The sequence below is a fragment of the Wyeomyia smithii genome, chromosome 2, assembly GCF_029784165.1.
Source record: "Wyeomyia smithii strain HCP4-BCI-WySm-NY-G18 chromosome 2, ASM2978416v1, whole genome shotgun sequence".
NCBI lineage: Eukaryota > Metazoa > Arthropoda > Insecta > Diptera > Culicidae > Wyeomyia > Wyeomyia smithii.
This window is the reverse complement of record NC_073695.1, coordinates 1354780-1373216: the sequence shown is the minus strand read 5'-3', so window position 1 is coordinate 1373216 and position 18437 is coordinate 1354780. Positions and strand designations below refer to the sequence as shown.

Sequence of the window (18437 nt, the reverse complement as noted above, 5' to 3'; positions counted from 1 at the left end):
TTTTCGTTATCCTCAATCAAGTGAAATCGAATTCCAGCAATCCAATTCTAATGACAATCTAATGATATTTAATTATCCAACAAACAGTGAAAAATAAAATATCATACTTCGGTGAAAGTTCATCGAATTCCAAAGTCTTTACAAAAAAGCAACAATGAAATTCCTGTGAACGAAGTTACCTCATTATCCAACAACCTCTTATTGTGTTTCTTGAAAAAGGACTCGAGCTCATTCATCGCATCCTGTAGAATGAATACAGCATCTTCGACGGTGAATGTGTTCCTTTTCAACTTGTCGCTTGACAAAGTATGCTATTTTGTTACCAATGCAATCATTGCTTCTACAAGTTGGATTCGAGGTAAATAAAAACTTTCTCGGTGGTGTACAGTTACAGAGAGTGGTAAGGAATAAAAGTGTGCTAATGGAATTGCAGGTTGATCAAGCGGTCGTTAGGGCAAATCGTCGACTAATCTTCTCAACTATACTAGAATAATTTGCGATAGTTAAAAACAAACTCTTCTACCGTTAGAAGAAAAATTATAGTTTAAGCAACATCCAACAAAATAAATTCCCTCAACGATTGACGCAATAATCGGCACACACTATTCCGAACAAACAGAAAGTTTATCCTCAAACTCAATAAAATCAATGTTTGAATGCGTAGCACTTTCTTCGGAGACATTGTTCTTGAGCTTCCCGGGAAAGCACAAGGGTAATAAATTTTCCATTTCGTTCCGTTCTACTTTCAGCTCTTAGACAACTCATTAAAACTTCGTCATTCGGTGCATCGAAGTCACTCGAAGGGCCCAGCCGTTACAGGAATGCTATCGTAGCTTCCGGATAAACACACCGGTAGCATCGTATTCCCCGGGTGTTACCCGCCATCCGCCACCACCCAAAGGTTCGAGAAGATCTTCGCTAGTTGCTGGAGAAAGAAAAACGCTAGCATATCTGCCGTTGGCTGTAGTATTTTCTTTTCCTACAAGCATTTCCAATTTCAACCCGTTAGGAGGAAATCAATTTAACCGGCACAAAGCAGGAAGGAAGCTCTCTTGCTCTTTCGAAGCATCACCTGTTCGGTGTGCTACCGAATCTGGCAGCGCCATAAAGTGATAAACCAATAGTTCTTAGTATTATATTAATATATAACGAACTCGAAATTGGAACGGGAAAGCGACAGAAGAGAAGCGGCCAAGAGTATCCATCCTAATGATGCGGTTGAAATCGATTATTGCTCTATTTTCAGAACAATAAACGAGCCTTGAAAATGAAAATACACACAGCGTGGATATAAATGCAGCGGGGAAAACATAATCAACGGAAAACTATTTTGCACACGCCCGACTTCGTATAGAATAGAATAGTAGAAAAATGACAATAATGATGGTACCTTATAGTAAATAGATTCTACCTTGCTCACGAATATATTTTGTATATAACTGAAAGCCAAAAGAGGCGCTCCACGCAATCAGTAACAGGCGAGAAAATCTGAAACATAAAGCCCCAGCCCCCGGGGGTGGGATCTGTTTGACAATATAGACCCTTGGAGCAACCGAAAACCGCAGGCAGCACCCGAAGCATGGACCTGAAGCACTCGAACGTACCGGAAGTGACGGTGGTGGCGGATGCCTACATGCCAGGCAGCAAATCCTCCGATCTGATCAAACCGTCCACCAATGGATCCAGCGCTACGCTAGACAAGCCCACGTTGGCCCCAGGTGAGTTCGCTTTCCCCCTAGCGCGGGAATCACGAAATATTGAATAAGGTTGGGTCTCATCTTGGGGAAGTTGTTAATTTAGCGGTTTGATAAACCATTGCATTAAGATGGAAAATTTATAGACCCATTCGTTGGCTTGATATCAAACATAAAGACCCGGGCAGGAGAAAATATCATTATAATATCACAACCAGATATTGGAAATACACCTCATTTTGATCTTAATAAGGTTTACATAGTTGATAAAATAACAAAAAATAATACCAAAATATTGTTCCTCCAAGACTATATGAATAACAAAGCTTGATATTTCAATAACAAACCAAGAATTTGCATTAAAAATCACGAAAATGACCGATATAGATATTTTCAACTTATTGAACACAGAATGCATAACTGATATACCATAAATAATCAATAACGAATAATTTTCGAGCATGAGCATGAGCATGAGCATGATTGACCGCCCGCGGTTGCTACTCCGTTATTGCCAGATCAGCTGTAATTACACAAAGAACCAACAGATGATGTTTGGGACCAACATGCATCCTCAATGTGTAAAAACAGGTGACCTAAATCTTTATATTAGGCAATACCAGCGCCGGCCGCATCCGAATGCAGGTCAAAGAAGGAGTTTGTATAGGAATATGTTGACGTGATACTCGCTTTATTGGAAGCCGAGAACACCTCTGCACTTCCACGAGAAATCACTGGGATGTTGGAGAAAGGGAAAGGTATACAGCAGGGTTCGTTTTGGTAAACGATGCGCTATATTCGAATGTCGGGGTCTTCAGAACAAGTGCCGCACCTACAAGTTTATTACATCCGCCACGATATTCATAATGTGATTCGAACTTATTTAGTTTGATAATGTAACACCGGAACAATAAAACGTACGCGAGGATACAGGACCTTTGACTAAACCGAGACCACTTAAAATTACCGTATTTCTCCTCGTAAGGTGATCCTCTTTATACCTAAAACTATTGCGCGTTGTTGATCTATCTGTAGATTACTATACTCCACTCGTTGTTGTGTGACAAACTAGCCTGAAGCTGAATTTTCTACACGCAATCTTTTGTATCGAGTTCAGCGTTGATTTTGGCCATTAAGGCGTGGCCACACAGCTTGGAGAAAGAGGAACAAACCAAAACACTTTGTTGAGTCAAAATATGTAGGCAGTGGAATTTATTTCGTCCATGTTATTGTTATCCGTGCTCGGGAAGCAAGCCAATAGCGAGGTAAATGTATTTCACCTTTTTCCTCCATTAAGCAGGAAAGCAACAATATTGAACATTATATAAAAAAATTGTTAAACACATATAAATGACTAAGATGCATTAAGTCGTTCGCTCGCTATAATCGTTTGACATCTGACGCAACATTTGCCAGTTTCATTTTCAATTTCATAAAATGTAATCTGGTATAGAAAACAAAGTCGTAGTCCTACGTCAAAAATATTGAATTCAGTGCACAATTATTAATCAGGAAACTAAATGTAGGAGGATACTTGGATCTAGAGTTTTGTAGTAATATTATGAAGAAAAATGAAGCACTCAATGTTATGTTTGCTACCCGACCATCCAAAAGTAAAATGATTTGTTTTAGTAAAAGGAAGCTCTTATATAGTCCATCTTGATATTGTGCGACGCCACGCCTGTTTTGTAAGTATTTTTTTTCTTTTGCTAGGTTTTATCTTCTCCCAATTTTAGTCAACGCAAGACGATTGATTACGCTGTTGAGTGTTGCTGACAGACATGGAGATGGAGTTACTGCTTTAGTCAAATTCACATCCGTGGGGTAGTTTGTAGTACATTGAATCTATTTAAAATGTTGTGCAAAAAAGAAGTTGAATACACTAGCTGTCTTACGAATACATTAAATACCGTTCGACGTAAAAAAATCTTTGAATCAACATCAATCGAAAAAAATCCAGTAAAATTACAACCATCCAGGCGCACATTGTAGGACATTCTCTCTTTGTAGATGATACAACTTTCATCAACAACTTTGGTCACTCGAATTTTCGATAACGTTTGAATAAATGCTTCATCATATGTAACAGCTTTCTAGAAGACAGTTTTCCAAGACTTGTAAAAAATATAAATTGATTTTTTTTATGTGGAGGTGAATAACAATTTTGAACTAAATTCGCCAAAAAAGCCATATAAATTCTAATCATTTGGAAACATTTAAATCTTGTCTCAAGATAGAGCAAGCATTATTCTTAGTTTTTTTTTGAAGAACTAATTCTTGTATATTTTTTAAATACAAATTTTGGCTGTATAAATTACACGTTCCGTATGCGAATAATGTGTTGTTAGGTAATTTAAATATCCTCAGATGGTCTCGAGGTACGATGGAAAAAAAATGGAAGCGGATTTCCCATAGGTACTCTGTTTGTTTGTTTGTAAAGTCTCTCTTGAAATGAGAAATAATTGTCTTTCATGCAAAGTCGAGTTAACTTCAACTAATTACGTATTTTTGTTTTCTAATAATTGTCACATCGTTGATAGAGAAGCCAATCTTCTAAAAGATATATTGCTTCTATCACCGGGGTTATCGGAAAGAGCATTGTGACATCGTTAGTTTTAATCCTCCTTAAAGGTTTTAAATTTTCAACAAAATCTCGTTTAAAAAATTACTACTTCCCTCTCATTTTCAATACCAATGATGGCTTGTTTAACATTTGGTTGAAAAGAAACAAAAAAGTTGAGCCTTTCCTCAAAAAAAAAGTTGCTGTTGTAAAAAAAAAAAAACAAAATTCTCAGTATAAAGTAATAAAAATAATAAAAAACAGTTGTATTTTATTATTTTTATTACGTAATGTGGTATAGTATTAACAAAAGTGGACGTAAATTACTGCTTCGGTATTTCATATTCAGAGTATTAGTAGTACGACAAAAAAATTGATTTGAGAAACCAACAATTCGTTCATTGTGGAAAAGGAATTGTCATATTTTTGCTGAGTAAAAGAACACTCTTGAAACAATAATGAAAATCAACTTTTTAACTTGTTTTAACTTTTTTCCGTTCCGAACACTTAACTCTTTCCTAATAATTTAGGAGGACCGTTCCATTAGATAGATTTTTTAATTTGGTCCAATAATATTTATTTAGGAAAATAATTAAAACTATTTTCTTGAAATAAATTGTTGATCGCTGTCGTCACTGCACAGTGGTCCAGGAATGCAATCTAGCGGAACAAAAATAATAACTCCGGATCGTGTTGGTTTTTTGAGATAGTGATTTCGGCAATGTTTATTAGAATAATCAAGGAATATTTTTGTATGAAAAAATTTGCACTAAACGTGTACTAAATTAGTACTAAATTTTTTTGTCTTTATTTTTTCAATTTAGAAGGGTGGTTTCTTCTACAAAGTTGTTCGTTAGCTAATAATATGAAAGTCTTCCAAAGTCACAACTATTCAAGAAGCCATCGTGTATGAGATATTGGTTTTTTGGACAAAATGGACAAAAAACTGTTATTTTCATTTTATTTTTATTTTTTCTAAGTGTACTAACAAACTTTATGAGTTTCTTATCACGAATCCTTTAAACTTTGATCTTTGCCGCAGAATTAGGATGGTTCCAATATTATGCCCAATGCCTTCGGAGATGTTAAACAGAATTGAATATGAACTCTTTTGGTTTAAAAATATTAAGTTCAATATTTCAAATTAACTATTCAGGTCTTATGAAATGATTTTTCAATCAAATAGAATAGGATACTAATCAATAACATAAAGGGATCATTGTTCAAAACTTATTTGTTCCTATTCCTCTTCATTTCTCTATACATTTGAAAAAAACATCTTCAAAATCATCAACAATTTAGGTCACTCGAATTTTTGATAACGTTTGAATAAACGCTTCATCATATGTAACAGCTTTGTAGAAGAAAGTTTTTCATGACTTGTAAATAATATAAATTATTTTTTTTTATTTAAATGTGCATAGAAATTTTATAATCAATAACGAATAATTTTCACCTAAAAAACTTACTTTTAATGAGATATTTTAAATCAACTCAAATATCTCATCTTTAATGAGCATAGCGAGATATGATATCAAAATTTTATGATACTTTCAAATGCATGTTTGAAACGTGAATATCTTTCGAATAACACGATAAGTCCTCATAGCTAAATATGTTATTGAAGAGGTATGATTTTGTTATGCTCTCCTGCCCGGGGAACCTTGAAGTTCTTTTAGAACAGTTGCTTTCTTATTTGAATTCTCTACTGTGCTTGATAGTTCTTATTGGAAACATGATGATTTAACTATTCAGCATCGAAATGTGATTGTTGCTGTAACCACGTCACTAGTTGTACAAGGTCTTTTAAATAAGGTACAAATGTTTTAATTTTTACAATCGAACTTTGTTGCGTCGATGTTCTGCATTCGGTATTTAAAGCTATTTGATGTTAGCTTTAGACTAGGGGTAAACAGGGTAAGACCGCCCTGCGGGGTAAGACCGCCCACCGTAGTTTTACTACCAAGTTATAAAATAATTGAAAAATTTCTTCAACGTGTCTATTACAGTATAATTACATAACATTTTGCACGTTTTTCTGTTTTGATAGTGCGCGAACGGTCGCAGAAATAAATAAAAACAACCTCTCAGCTGGCAACCAGTCAATGCGCTATTGTTTTGCGGCAACGGGACTTAAGGTTTTGCAGTCTAAACATCAATTGTTTTGTTCGTGAAAATACGTTTAATCGCTTGCCTGAATCTATCTTCTTTCGGAAATATCGAAGGCCGTGAGTAATCTTGTAATTTTGACTACTTTTTCGGTCAAATATGAAAATGTTCCACTGGGGGTAAAGTCGCCCACTATACAAGGGGTAAAACTGCTTGTTGTTTTACTTCAAGACCCAATTGCCTCGACACTACAAAGGGAATATTTATTCAGTATAGCAACTTCAAGCCACATAAGACATCGATGTTAATCGACCATTTTCGATTTGGTTGAAGCTTTTCTAGTAATATATTTTAACAAGACGTATTTTTGAAAAAAGTAAACCTGTTTGAAAATGGTGTTAATGAACCAAAATAATTTTAGTGCCAGGACGGTTTGTTTGATTGGTATGACGTCTCCGGCAGAATTGAAAATAGTAGTTTTTTACTTCCGAAAAAAGTACACACTCTAAAAATTTAAAGAAAAAATATAAAAATAGAATTTATATATATATATATATATATATATATATATATATATATATATATATATATATATATATATATATATATATATATATATATATATATATATATATATATATATATATATATATATATTTTTTTTTTTTTTCAAATTTATTTAAAAAAAACATGTTTTTGCCCGTAAAATTTACAAAAGGTAAGCGCTAAAATTTGATGGTTGTTGGATCATGGAGTTATAGAAATATTAATAGCTCAAATTTTGTGAAGAAATTTTTTTTGGACGGTTTGTTTGGTGTAATTTTGTTCTTCAAAAAAAAACATAGAAAATTGAAAATATAAATAAAAGAAATAATATTTATTAGTATTTTTCTATACATAATAAGTCTTCAAAAGAATCATACAGACAGGTTTAATGAGTTTTAATTTTTAGCTTGAAGATAGGTATATTATGAATTCAATATCTTGAAAAACCCCAATTCTGAAAAATCTATTTATTTTGAAAACCAAAAAAGTTACCTTAACATTGATTTGAACTTGAATAATCAGAAAACAAAATAAGTTAAAACTTAGAAAAAAAAAATTTTTTTTCAGATTTTTCACAGTGTATATTTTATTTAAAATGAAAAAAAAATACCATCTACAACTTTGTCAGAGACACTATACCGATAAAATCAACCGTTTCGGCCCTAAAAATATTGTTTATCCTCAAAAAATGGTGGGCGATCTTACCCCGCTGGTGGGCGGGCTTACCCCGCATGAAAAAGATCTGCACATTTTCAATGAATTTTAAAAATTTAAAAAAAAATCTGGAAAATAAACAAAAATATTTCAGTTCTTATTTTTAAATGCGGGTATTGAATAGAAGAACCTCTTAGCGAAGAAAAACTGAAATTGCAGCCGCAACCTTTTTTCTATAAACAGAATTGCTTAAGGGGGCGGTCATACCCCGCTTACCCCTATATCTTATGAACATACTCCCAGTAGTCGAAACTTTTATTAGTCTATGCCTGCTTTGCTCGATGCTCCTGTTTGGTAACTTTCTACAGACCATCTCACCGAATCTCTTTAACCTCTCTTTTCTAACAGTTAGTGGTAACTTTGTTTACATTTTGGACTTTGTGCTTTTTCCTGGTGGAGCAATCGTGTGCGTAGTAGATCTGCTGCTCAATTTATAATGGTTGTTAGTGTAACGTCACCTCACGGTTCAACATTTTAAGAGCATTTTGGTCGTAATTGAAATGATTTGCTATAATTGAGAACAAAACTGCATCGCCCGAAGGTAAACAAAGTTACCAGTAGCTGTCAAACTCAGGTGGGTGACGTCACTGTGCGCTGGGGTATACTGCCGGTACCTGCATAACTGTTCCATCATGTTGAGAAAACGGCGATTTTTTTTTGTTATTTTCCTAATTTCCAGCTATCTGAATCAATGTTATTTTGTATTTTTAACGACTACTGGTATTACGGATAGGATAAATCTGACTTTTTAGGTCTGTTTGAAGATATTATACGACAATCTGTATAAATTCCAGTGACCAAAGTTAGCAGTTTTCGAATGAAGATACATCCATAATATATATCGTCGCCGAACATTAGACTTTTCGACTACTGTTGGTAAATCACCATCCAGACAAGTACGACGATGCCCCCAAATATAACATTTTCACTATCAAATACAGCTTCCTTTGAAAAAGGCCACGTCGGGCACTTTATACAGATTGTAGTATAATATCTTCAAAACGACTGAGAAAACCAGATTAATCCTATCCGTAAACCCATGATATGTAGAACCAATGACCAGAACAGTTTCGTGGCATCACAAATTCAACGTTGAGAACAGAAAAACTGGATGGTATTGTTTTCACGTTATGGTAAGCGAAAAAATGTATATGGAGAGAGAGAGAGAGAGAAAGGAAAGAGAAAAAGGAAAGTGAGAAAAAGAGAGTAAAAAGAGAGAGAGGAAAGAGTGAGGGAGGAAAGAGAGAGAGAAAGGAAAGAGAGAAAGAAAGGAAAGAGAGAAAGAGAAAGAAAAGAAAGAGAGAGAGAGAGAGGAAAGAGAGTGGAGAGAGAGAGGGAGAGAGAGAGAGAGAGAGGGGGGTGGGGAAAGAGACAAAGAGAGAGAGAGAGAGAAAAAGAGAGGGAGAGAGAAAAAGAGAGTGAGAAAGAGAGATAGAGAAAGAGAGAGGAGAAAGAGAGAGAGAGAGAGAGAGAGAGAGAGAGAGAGAGATAGAGAAAGAGAAAGAGAAAGAGAAAGGAGAAAGAGAGAGAGAGAGAGAGAGAGAGAGAGAGAGAGAGAGAGAGAGAGAAAGAGAGAGAGAGAGAGAAAGAGGAAAGATAGAGATAGAGAGAAAGAGAGGGAGAAAAAGAGAGGGAGAGAGAAAGAGAGAGTGAGTAAGAGAGATAGAGAAAGAGAGAGGAGAAAGAGAGAGGAGAAAGAGAGAGAGAGAGAGAGAGGAAAGAGAGAGATAGAGGAAAGAGAGAGGGAGGAAAGAGAGAGAAAGAGAGAGGAGAAAGAGAGAGAGAGAGAGGAAAGAGAGAGATAGAGGAAAGAGAGAGGGAGGAAAGAGAGAGAAAGAGAGAGAGATAGAGGAAAGAGAGAAAAAGAGAGAGAGAAAAAGAGAGAGAAAGAGATAGATAGAGGAAAGAGAGAAAGAGAGAGGATAAATAGAGAGAGAGAGGAAAGAGCGAGAAAGAGAGAGTGATAGAGGAAAGAGAGCGAGAGAGAGAGAGAGAGGAAAGAGAGAGAGATAGAGGAAAGAGAGAAAGAGAGAGAGAGAGAAAAAGAGAGGGAAATAGAAAGAAAGAGTGAGAAAGAGAGATAGAGAAAGAGAGAGAGAGAGAAAGAAAGAGAGAGAGAGAGAAAGAGAGAGAGAGAGAGAGAGAGAGAGAGAGAGAGAGAGGAAAGAGAAAGGAAACAGAGAGGAAAGAGAGTGTCAGGTTTCTTTTACATGGAGAGAGAGTCAGGTTTTTTACACGGGGAATACGTACCTCGTGAAAAACCGCGGTTATTCAAAAATCCGCTTGGGGCCATTCCACGAGGACACAAAAATCGACTTTTTAGGCCCCCTATCCCCCCTCGTGGACAAGCGTGGACACTTTTTTTGAACTAAAACGCGAAAAATGTTTATTTCTGTGTTTTTTTCTAGTGAATAAACAAAAATAGGTTAGCAAAAGAATGACAAACATAATTTTAAAATCGGCCCAAAACCACATAGACCAGCGGTTCTCAACCTGGGGTACGCGTACCCCTAGGGGTACTCAAGAGCCTTCAGGGGGTACGCGAATGAAAAATCAGTAATGGCGGACGAAGCAATGTTTTTTTATAAAACTTCAGTTATTGTTCAAACTTGCTCTCAAATCATGACTGTAGCAACGAAACAACTATAGTCCAATTTGAAACCTGGACTAGACTACCACAACGTGATCTACCACTACTTTCTCCCACTCTGCGAGGACATTAGAAGCCAGGGGGTACAATCAGGGATCGGGTGCTACTCATTTTTTTGCGTGCAAAGCACACGCCGTTGGGAGACTGCACATAAATTTCTAAAGAGACGAGTAAGAGCAGTTCGGATTGCACTGTACATTCGTTTGCAAAGAGACAAGTAAGTGCAGGTAGCATGTCACAACACACTTTATCCGTCTCTTTCCGGAGATGTCTCTTACTCAGGGATCGGGTGCTACTCATTTTTTTTTGGAGTAGAATGCACGATGTTGGGAGACTGCACATCAATTTCCAAAGAGACGAGTAAAAGCAGTTCGGATCCCTTTCGTGTCGTTCAGGAGACCTCACGGAATTTACCCCAGTATTCGGGTTATTCGCGTTGAAAGAGATTTTGAAGGCTGTTCGCACCTACGTGAACACTCATATGTAATTGTCAAAATGTGCGTGATGACAAAAGCAAAAATATTTCCTTCCTTCTTTTTCGCATGCAAAAACCAAACAAATATCAGCAACACCGTCAACGCGAATAGTGCAGAAAGACGTACCGTGACTGCGGGTAATTCTGCGCAGCACATTTTCCCGCGCACTGAGCTTATAAAACTGTTTGCTACAGTAAATTTTACTAATACATACCTAATCTCTGTACTATTATAGCAGATTATGCTATGCACATGGTAAAGCACACAAATCAACTGTGTTTTAGTAAAATTTACTGTTGAAAAATAGTTTTTTAAGATGAGTGCGCGGAAAACGTGCTGCGCAGAACTACCCGCAGTCACGGTAGTTTCTACCTCGGAAAATTTCTTGGGTTTTGTGTGCCTTTTTGTTGAGAGAGTTTTTGATCACAGCCAGTGATGCCACATATTCAGATTAATCTGTAGTTATACAGATTTTATTTTTCGACATTTTCACGCATAACGATTATCTGTGTTGTATGAGGATGCGGATCACACCTTTTCAAAAAAATGAAAAATGAACCGTACAACGCATAATATTGTATTGAAAGGTATACTTCTATGTTGAACAACAAATTGAAGAAAATTGATCTTACGACACTAAATGAAGGCACAGCTTAATGCTTTTAAAGTTAAATAGCACCTAAACATAAAAAGGCGTCAAAGAACATCTTGTACAGTAGAATTTAAAACTTTATTTAGTTAACAACAAAACCCATGTTTATCACATATTTAAGAGAGGAAATTGTTCCTTTTCTAGGTGCTTCTTATTCTCTATAATTCGACGTTTAAAAGATATCATTGATTACGGACTTTCCCGACTTTCCAACGAAATCAACAAAATCAAGCTAGCTTTACATTTCTTGTGCAGTAGTTAAATGTATTTAAAAATAAGAGTGGCAACCCTGATTATGCCTGTGCTGTGTAAAAATTTTGCCCGTTTGCGGCTTCCTGCTGACTCGTAGGAGGAATAGGGGCATTGAAAAGTTTATCGTATAATGGTGAAAAACACAAATTAGATTCATGCTTATAAAACTAGCAATCAGTGGATGTGTGGGGCACAATAAGCTTCCCACTGGGGCATAATGAGCACTCTTATAGAACATATCTGTGTAGAAGTACAACTGATGGGCCAACGTTTGTCGCGAGATGCCATGATACTTGGCGGCTTATTTCGTAAATGTCCCGTCGCGCCTTATGGTGGCCAATTCTGCCTGCAGTCCCTTTTTCTGACCGATTCGGCTTCAAAGATTTTCTAATATATGTTCGCACCATCACTGTAAACAAACACTGACTATGGAAACAGAACAAGTCTCACAAGTCTACTGAGATGAATTTCAGGTAAATTTATGTGACAACACACCTTGTCTTATTTCACCCCAACTATAGGTGACTATTTCGCTCCTATCGAATTAGTTAAAGTTAATATGAGATATTAACACTAATTATAGCTTAAAATCAACATAACATAACATAACATAGTGAAATTTGGGGTACGACCCATACGTCATATTGATGTGTCTACATACTTGATTGAGGCACGACCGTATAAGCTTATTTTGTAGTGCGCAATAAAAATAATTTTTCCAACATCCGGGAACCAAGTTGATTTTTTCAGTATATTTCCATGTTTTAAACAGACAAATCACTTTTGTTCTACATCAAGATATACTGTAGTAACTACGTAACAGTTCCACATACCACATTGTATTAAAAAATGCGTAGTTTCGCATATAAGAGGGGTGCCCATTTCACCCCGTGTGCTTATTATGCCCCTCATCCCCCTGCACAGATTTTAATGCAACATTCGTAGCAAGTTTCGAACGCTTTTATTGCACATAATTACACAGGGACATCTCCGGAAAGAGACGGATAGAGAGTGCTGTGACATGCGAACTGCACTTACCTGTCTCTTTGGAAACGAAATGTACAGTGCAATCCGAACTGCTCTTACTCGTTTCTTTAGAAATTATTGTGCAGTCTCCCAACGGCGTGTGCTTTGCACGCAAAAAAATGAGTAGCACCCGATCTCTGGCTCTCAAGTATAAAATTTCTCTCTCCTTCGTCTCTTACTCCTTCCAAATATTGGAGACGTGCACAAAAATCTGCGAGACGCACGAAGATTTTTTGCACAGCTCTGAGTAGTTAGACGATCCCTGGGTACAATTAATTTGGACAATATTGCCAAGGGGTACGCGGACAAAAAAAGGTTGAGAACCGCTGACATAGACATTAAAGCCATCAATGAAAAAAATCCTATCAAAATGCAGCCTGAGAAATAGTTGTAAACTGCTTGAAAAAAAATATTAAAACCTTAAAAACAGAAATGCCCAAACAAATTGAGCCCAAATTAATTTTACGTCAGGAAAATGCCGAAAACTACTATCAAAAATTTATCCAGAAATCAAGGGCAAAAAACTATAAAACGTCTTAATTAACTAGTAAGAAACCATACAATTGTCTACTCTGGAAAAAAATCCCTGATATCTAGAAGAAGTCGAGAAGTTTAAATTCAAGTGACTAAAAACACGTAAAGGAAAATAAAATTAAAACTCCTAAAACGTTTGTGAAGGTAAGAAAAAATTGAAAATGAAAGGTATTATATTTTTTTAAAGTCTAATAAACGAAAATTACTTTTAAAAACAGTTGAGACCAAAAACGAAAACAATAATAAAGATTAAAATTTACATTATATTATTAATTGAAGTCGATTATCATTTCCAAAATTTTTCATACATATCGCACACATAAAAACAAACCAAAATATAACGCGGCATAAAAAGCATAAAATCAAATCATCTCGAACATATCTCCATCTTTGTCAGAATGGTAAGAAATTTACAAATAGAAAAATAGAAAATCAAATAGAAAAGCAGATCAAAATATTTATGGTAAATCGAGACAGAATCAATGCATTATTTTATTATTGTTAACAATACATGGTTACCTAATTTTTAATATTTTTAATGCAATAAAATTAAACAGAATCATAACAATTTGAACATTTCTATATGCTAGCACAGCCTGCTGCTCCCAGTGTGAACAACACGGGCGCAGAATTTGACACATGCTGTTGACTTAAAACTATAAAAAAGCAAACACCAGAATTTTGCGAGGCGTTGCACTTTTGAAGAAAGTTTTAGTTCATTTTGGCCGATTTTGCACGAAAATTAGATACGATCACGATGTTTATTAGTGTAAAGTGAAAATGATACGTAAATACAATACAATGAAAAATTACAGGTTGGCCGAATAATTTACGACATTTAATGAGGCACTCCTGAAATGCGGTAGTATGCAGGAGGAAGCCATCGTTGCTGCCATGCTTGGATGCCGTCCAGATTCACGTTAAAAACGTCACTGATGTCTAGAAAAAGCCAAAAATGGAATATATGATCATAAATTAACCGAAAAAGGCTATAAAATATTTTGCAGGCGAAGAAGAAACAGAAGTGTAAAATCGACTAAAATCATGTTAAAATGGCCTTTTGGAAAAGGATAATGCAAACTAGGTATTTCGAACTACCTTAAAATGCTTAGGAGCGCTTCCGAAATGTCAAAATAAAACAAGAACTAAGAAAATTATCTTAAAATTGGTTCAAATAATAAATCAAATCTATGATTTGATTTAAATTCAGCCAAATAGTTGAAGAATAGAAGCGTTCTGAAAGAAAAGGGCAAAGCAGAAAATGTTTCTAAGTTGAGCGAAAAGTGGATTGATAGATGGATGAGACTCAAGACAAAACTTATTCCAAATTGAGCTTAATTGAAAGTGTCCCAAAGACCTCTGCCAACGAAAGAAAGTGATTAAAAAAGAAATATATCTCAGCTAAATGTTTCACAAATATAGCTGACAACGACTCTAAAACCAGAACAGCTGTTCCATTGCAGGCCAATTTTCTTTTGGGAGATTTACATTTTTTTGGAAAAATTCCGTATCCACGTGGACATTATCATAACCCCTCCCCACCCTACCGTGGACATTTGCGTACCCCCTAAGTTATCCACGTGGAAAGTGGACAGCCCCTTAAACACACCGCGTCATTCCAAAATTCGCGTGAAAACCCGCGTCACTTCGAAAATCCGTGTAGAAAAAAACTCGTGAAAAACAGCAGAAAAAACGCGAAAAAAACCTGACTCTATTGAGAAAATAAGTTACCTACATTCCACATGGACAGCTCATTTTTTTTTTATTCTCGCTTGTTTTCCGTCGGTCCAGTTCCGCCACTGTTGTTGTGCCAATCACCGACGCCCGGGGAGGCGACTCCACCCAGGACCCTAACTTACGACACGTTGATTACCGGTCCGGCACCAAAGGCGTGATCTTAGGGATTATTCTCCCAGAGTACCACATTCCACTTGGACAGTTTGAAAGGTCATAAAATGTTCACGGTCCATACAAAGGTCAGAATTTCTGAAGGCAGTTGTCCACGAAAAGGAGAGGGGAGCCCAAAATTCGTCTACGTGGAATATAGATGGTCTTTCAGATCGTACAGAATATTTGAAATAGCGCACCAAACATGGTTCTTACTACTACTTTAGCGAATTAAAATTCTCAAAGCGTCCTTTGAATGGCACTTTTAAGAATATCCTAGTCTGTTATTGAAGAACATGTAATTACGTTCTCGTCGCTTTTGCAATACAATGCAAAGGAGTCAGTTACGTCCTTTTGGAACAAGATTTACAGCATCTAGGACTGTAATGGTGGTGAATCCTCGTTCTCAAGAAAACACCTCCTTATATCGCTCAAGCCTAGGATCTCTAACTTTGGCTTCTATGTATGATTTTTGAAGAAGTCTGATGCAAAAATAAATTCCCACGAGTTTGGACATATTTCAACTTAAGGGGCAACAATTGCGCCATTTTGAATTTTTGAGAAATCGGAAATTTTCGAAGTTTTTTGACGCCATTTTCTTTTAAGACCCAATATCAAAATTCTAAGCATCTTCATACCCTTCTTTTAAAATGAACAGATATTGAATCGGGCAAAAAATGAGCTCAAAACGGTCATTCTACATAAACGGTTTTGGCATGGTTTTAGTATATTTTACAAAGCAAAATAATATCGAGTATGTCTGAGCATCAATGGTATTGCACTAATGCTGGGAGGGGGTCACATTTAACCTTTTTTTAGTTTTAAATTAGTTTATTTGACACGGCACGATACATTTTCTGTTTTACTGAGCCAAGTACAATTCGTTTTAATTCTACGTTAGCAGGGAAAAGAGGGAGGCCTTTTCTTTATTCTCGCGGCCGACTACGAGCTAGTGGGGATTTAAGGTGAGAGGAGGGGAGATACAATTTTGACTTAAAACTATTTTGGAACTTTGTTTTTCAACTGGTAGAGCAATTGTATTCTTGTTTGTTGTGTGTTCAAAATATTTGTGTAAGCATAGATGCGGGCTCTTCGTTTCCGTGTCTTCAGCATAGCATATTTGTATCCTTAATCTGACAAATAGACAAAGAAAATTTTGAATTTTAATGTCAGTCTTTTTCAGAAAGCAGTATAGCTGTGTCATGTACTGGAGATCACCGCTTCCCAGAATGTCTCTAACGGGTACGTTCGGTTGTTTTCCTCGGGCCCGAAGGGAATCTATAAGCTCGGACCTAACACCACAGTATTCGGTACACGACCAAACAACATGCTCGATGTCATGGTAGCCATCGCCACAAACGCAGTGATTACTGTCTACAAGCCCTATACGAAAGAGATGCGTGTTTAACGTGTAGTGATTGGACATAAGTCTAGACATCACGCGAATGAAGTCCCGACCTACATCCAACCCCTTGAACCATGCTTTCGTCGATACCTTAGGAAAAATGGAATGTAGCCACCGTCCCAGTTCATCTGAGTTCCATGATGATTGCCAACTGTTGAGTGTTCTCTGACGCAAAATGCTATAAAATTCATCATAAGCAATTGGTCTTTCATAAATATCGCCATCAATAGCACCCACCTTAGCTAAAGAGTCAGCCTTTTCGTTACCCGGAATCGAGCAATGAGAAGGGACCCACGCTAAGGTAACCCGGTAATTTTTATCTGTTAAAGCACTTAAAAACCACCGTATTTTCCCCAGGAAATACGGGGTGTGCTTCACAGGCTTCATCGATCGCAGAGCCTCAATGGCACTGAGACTGTCTGTGAAGATGAAGTAGTGGTCTGTGGGTAGGGTTTCGATGATTCCAAGAGAGTACTGAATAGCAGCAAGTTCTGCGACGTACACGGAAGCAGGAGCATCGAGTTTGTAGGAGGCGGTAAAATTTTCGTGGAAAACACCGAAGCCAGTGGACTCATCTAGATTAGATCCGTCAGTGTAAAACCTTTTATCATAACTAACATGTTTGAACTCATTCGAAAAAATCTTAGGGATCTCTTGGGGTCGCAATTGATCCGGGATACCAGAAATGTCTTGTTTCATGGTGGTGTCGAAAAATATAGCATTATTAGAAGTATCTAAAAGTGCGACATTGGAGGAATCGTATGAAGAAGGATTAATATCTTGAGCCATATAGTCAAAATATAAAGTCATAAATCTGGATTGAAATTGAAGGTCGACCAACCTCTCGAAATTTTCAATTACTAATGGGTTCCTAACTGTGCATCGAATTAGCAACCGGTAAGAGAGATTCCAAAAACGATGTTTCAACGGAAGAATACCCGCTAACACTTCAAGACTCATCGTATGGGTCGACTGCATGCAACCCAAGGCAATACGCAAACAACGATATTGTATTCTCTCTAATTTTATAATGTGCGTGTTCGCGGCGGAGCGGAAGCAGAAACAGCCGTACTCAAGAACTGACAATATCGTTGTTTGGTAAAGCCTTAGAAGGTCTCCTGGGTGGGCTCCCCACCAGGTTCCGGTAATCGTACGAAGAAAATTAATCCTCTGTTGGCATTTTCGTGTCAGATACCTAATATGACAAGCCCAGGTGCATTTAGAGTCGAACCAGACCCCGAGATATTTAGCGACTAAAACCTGAGAGATCGTTTTACCCGTTAGTAGGAGCTGCAGCTGAGCTGGGTTATGCTTCCTAGAAAAAACGACCAACTCAGTTTTCTCCGGAGAGAATTCGATACCCAGCTTAAGAGCCCATTCAGACAAATTGTCTAAGGTATCTTGCAATGGTCCTTGCAGATCGCTAGCCTCGCTACCAGTAATGGATACAACGCTATCGTCTGCAAGTTGCCTTAGCGTGCATGAATTTGCAAGACATTCATCGATGTCATTGACGTAAAAATTATATAAGAGAGGACTTAAACATGAGCCCTGGGGAAGGCCCATGTAACTAATTCGGGAAGTTGTCGAATCGCCATGTGAGAAATACATATGCTTTTCTGACAACAGATTGAGCAAAAAGTTATTCAAATTTAGTGAAAGTCCCTGCGAATGAAGTTTCGCGCTTAAAACTTCTACAGAGACAGAGTCAAAAGCCCCCTTAATATCCAAGAACGCAGAAGCCATTTGCTCTTTTCGAGCAAATGCGAGTTGAATTTCAGTAGAAAGCAACGCTAGGCAATCGTTCGTCCCTTTGCCCCGGCGAAAGCCAAATTGAGTATCTGAAAGTAAACCGTTTGTTTCGACCCATTTGTCTAACCGTAAGAGGATCATTTTCTCCATTAATTTCCGGAGGCAAGAGAGCATTGCAAT

The 18437-nt window shown here is 36.9% G+C and overlaps 1 protein-coding gene across 2 annotated transcripts in view; it reads left to right on the top strand.

Annotated features, from left to right (window-relative positions):
• Window positions 1-18437, top strand: part of LOC129719474 (feline leukemia virus subgroup C receptor-related protein 2) — a 168975-nt gene that overhangs the window by 38778 nt on the left and 111760 nt on the right. For both annotated transcript variants that reach the window (XR_008727218.1, XM_055670832.1), the window contains exon 2: window positions 750-1718. Coding sequence is in view for 1 of the 2 variants with exons in the window: in XM_055670832.1 (XP_055526807.1) it covers window positions 1580-1718 (139 nt within the window). In the remaining variant the exon portion in view is untranslated. The remainder of the gene's footprint in view (window positions 1-749; window positions 1719-18437) is intronic.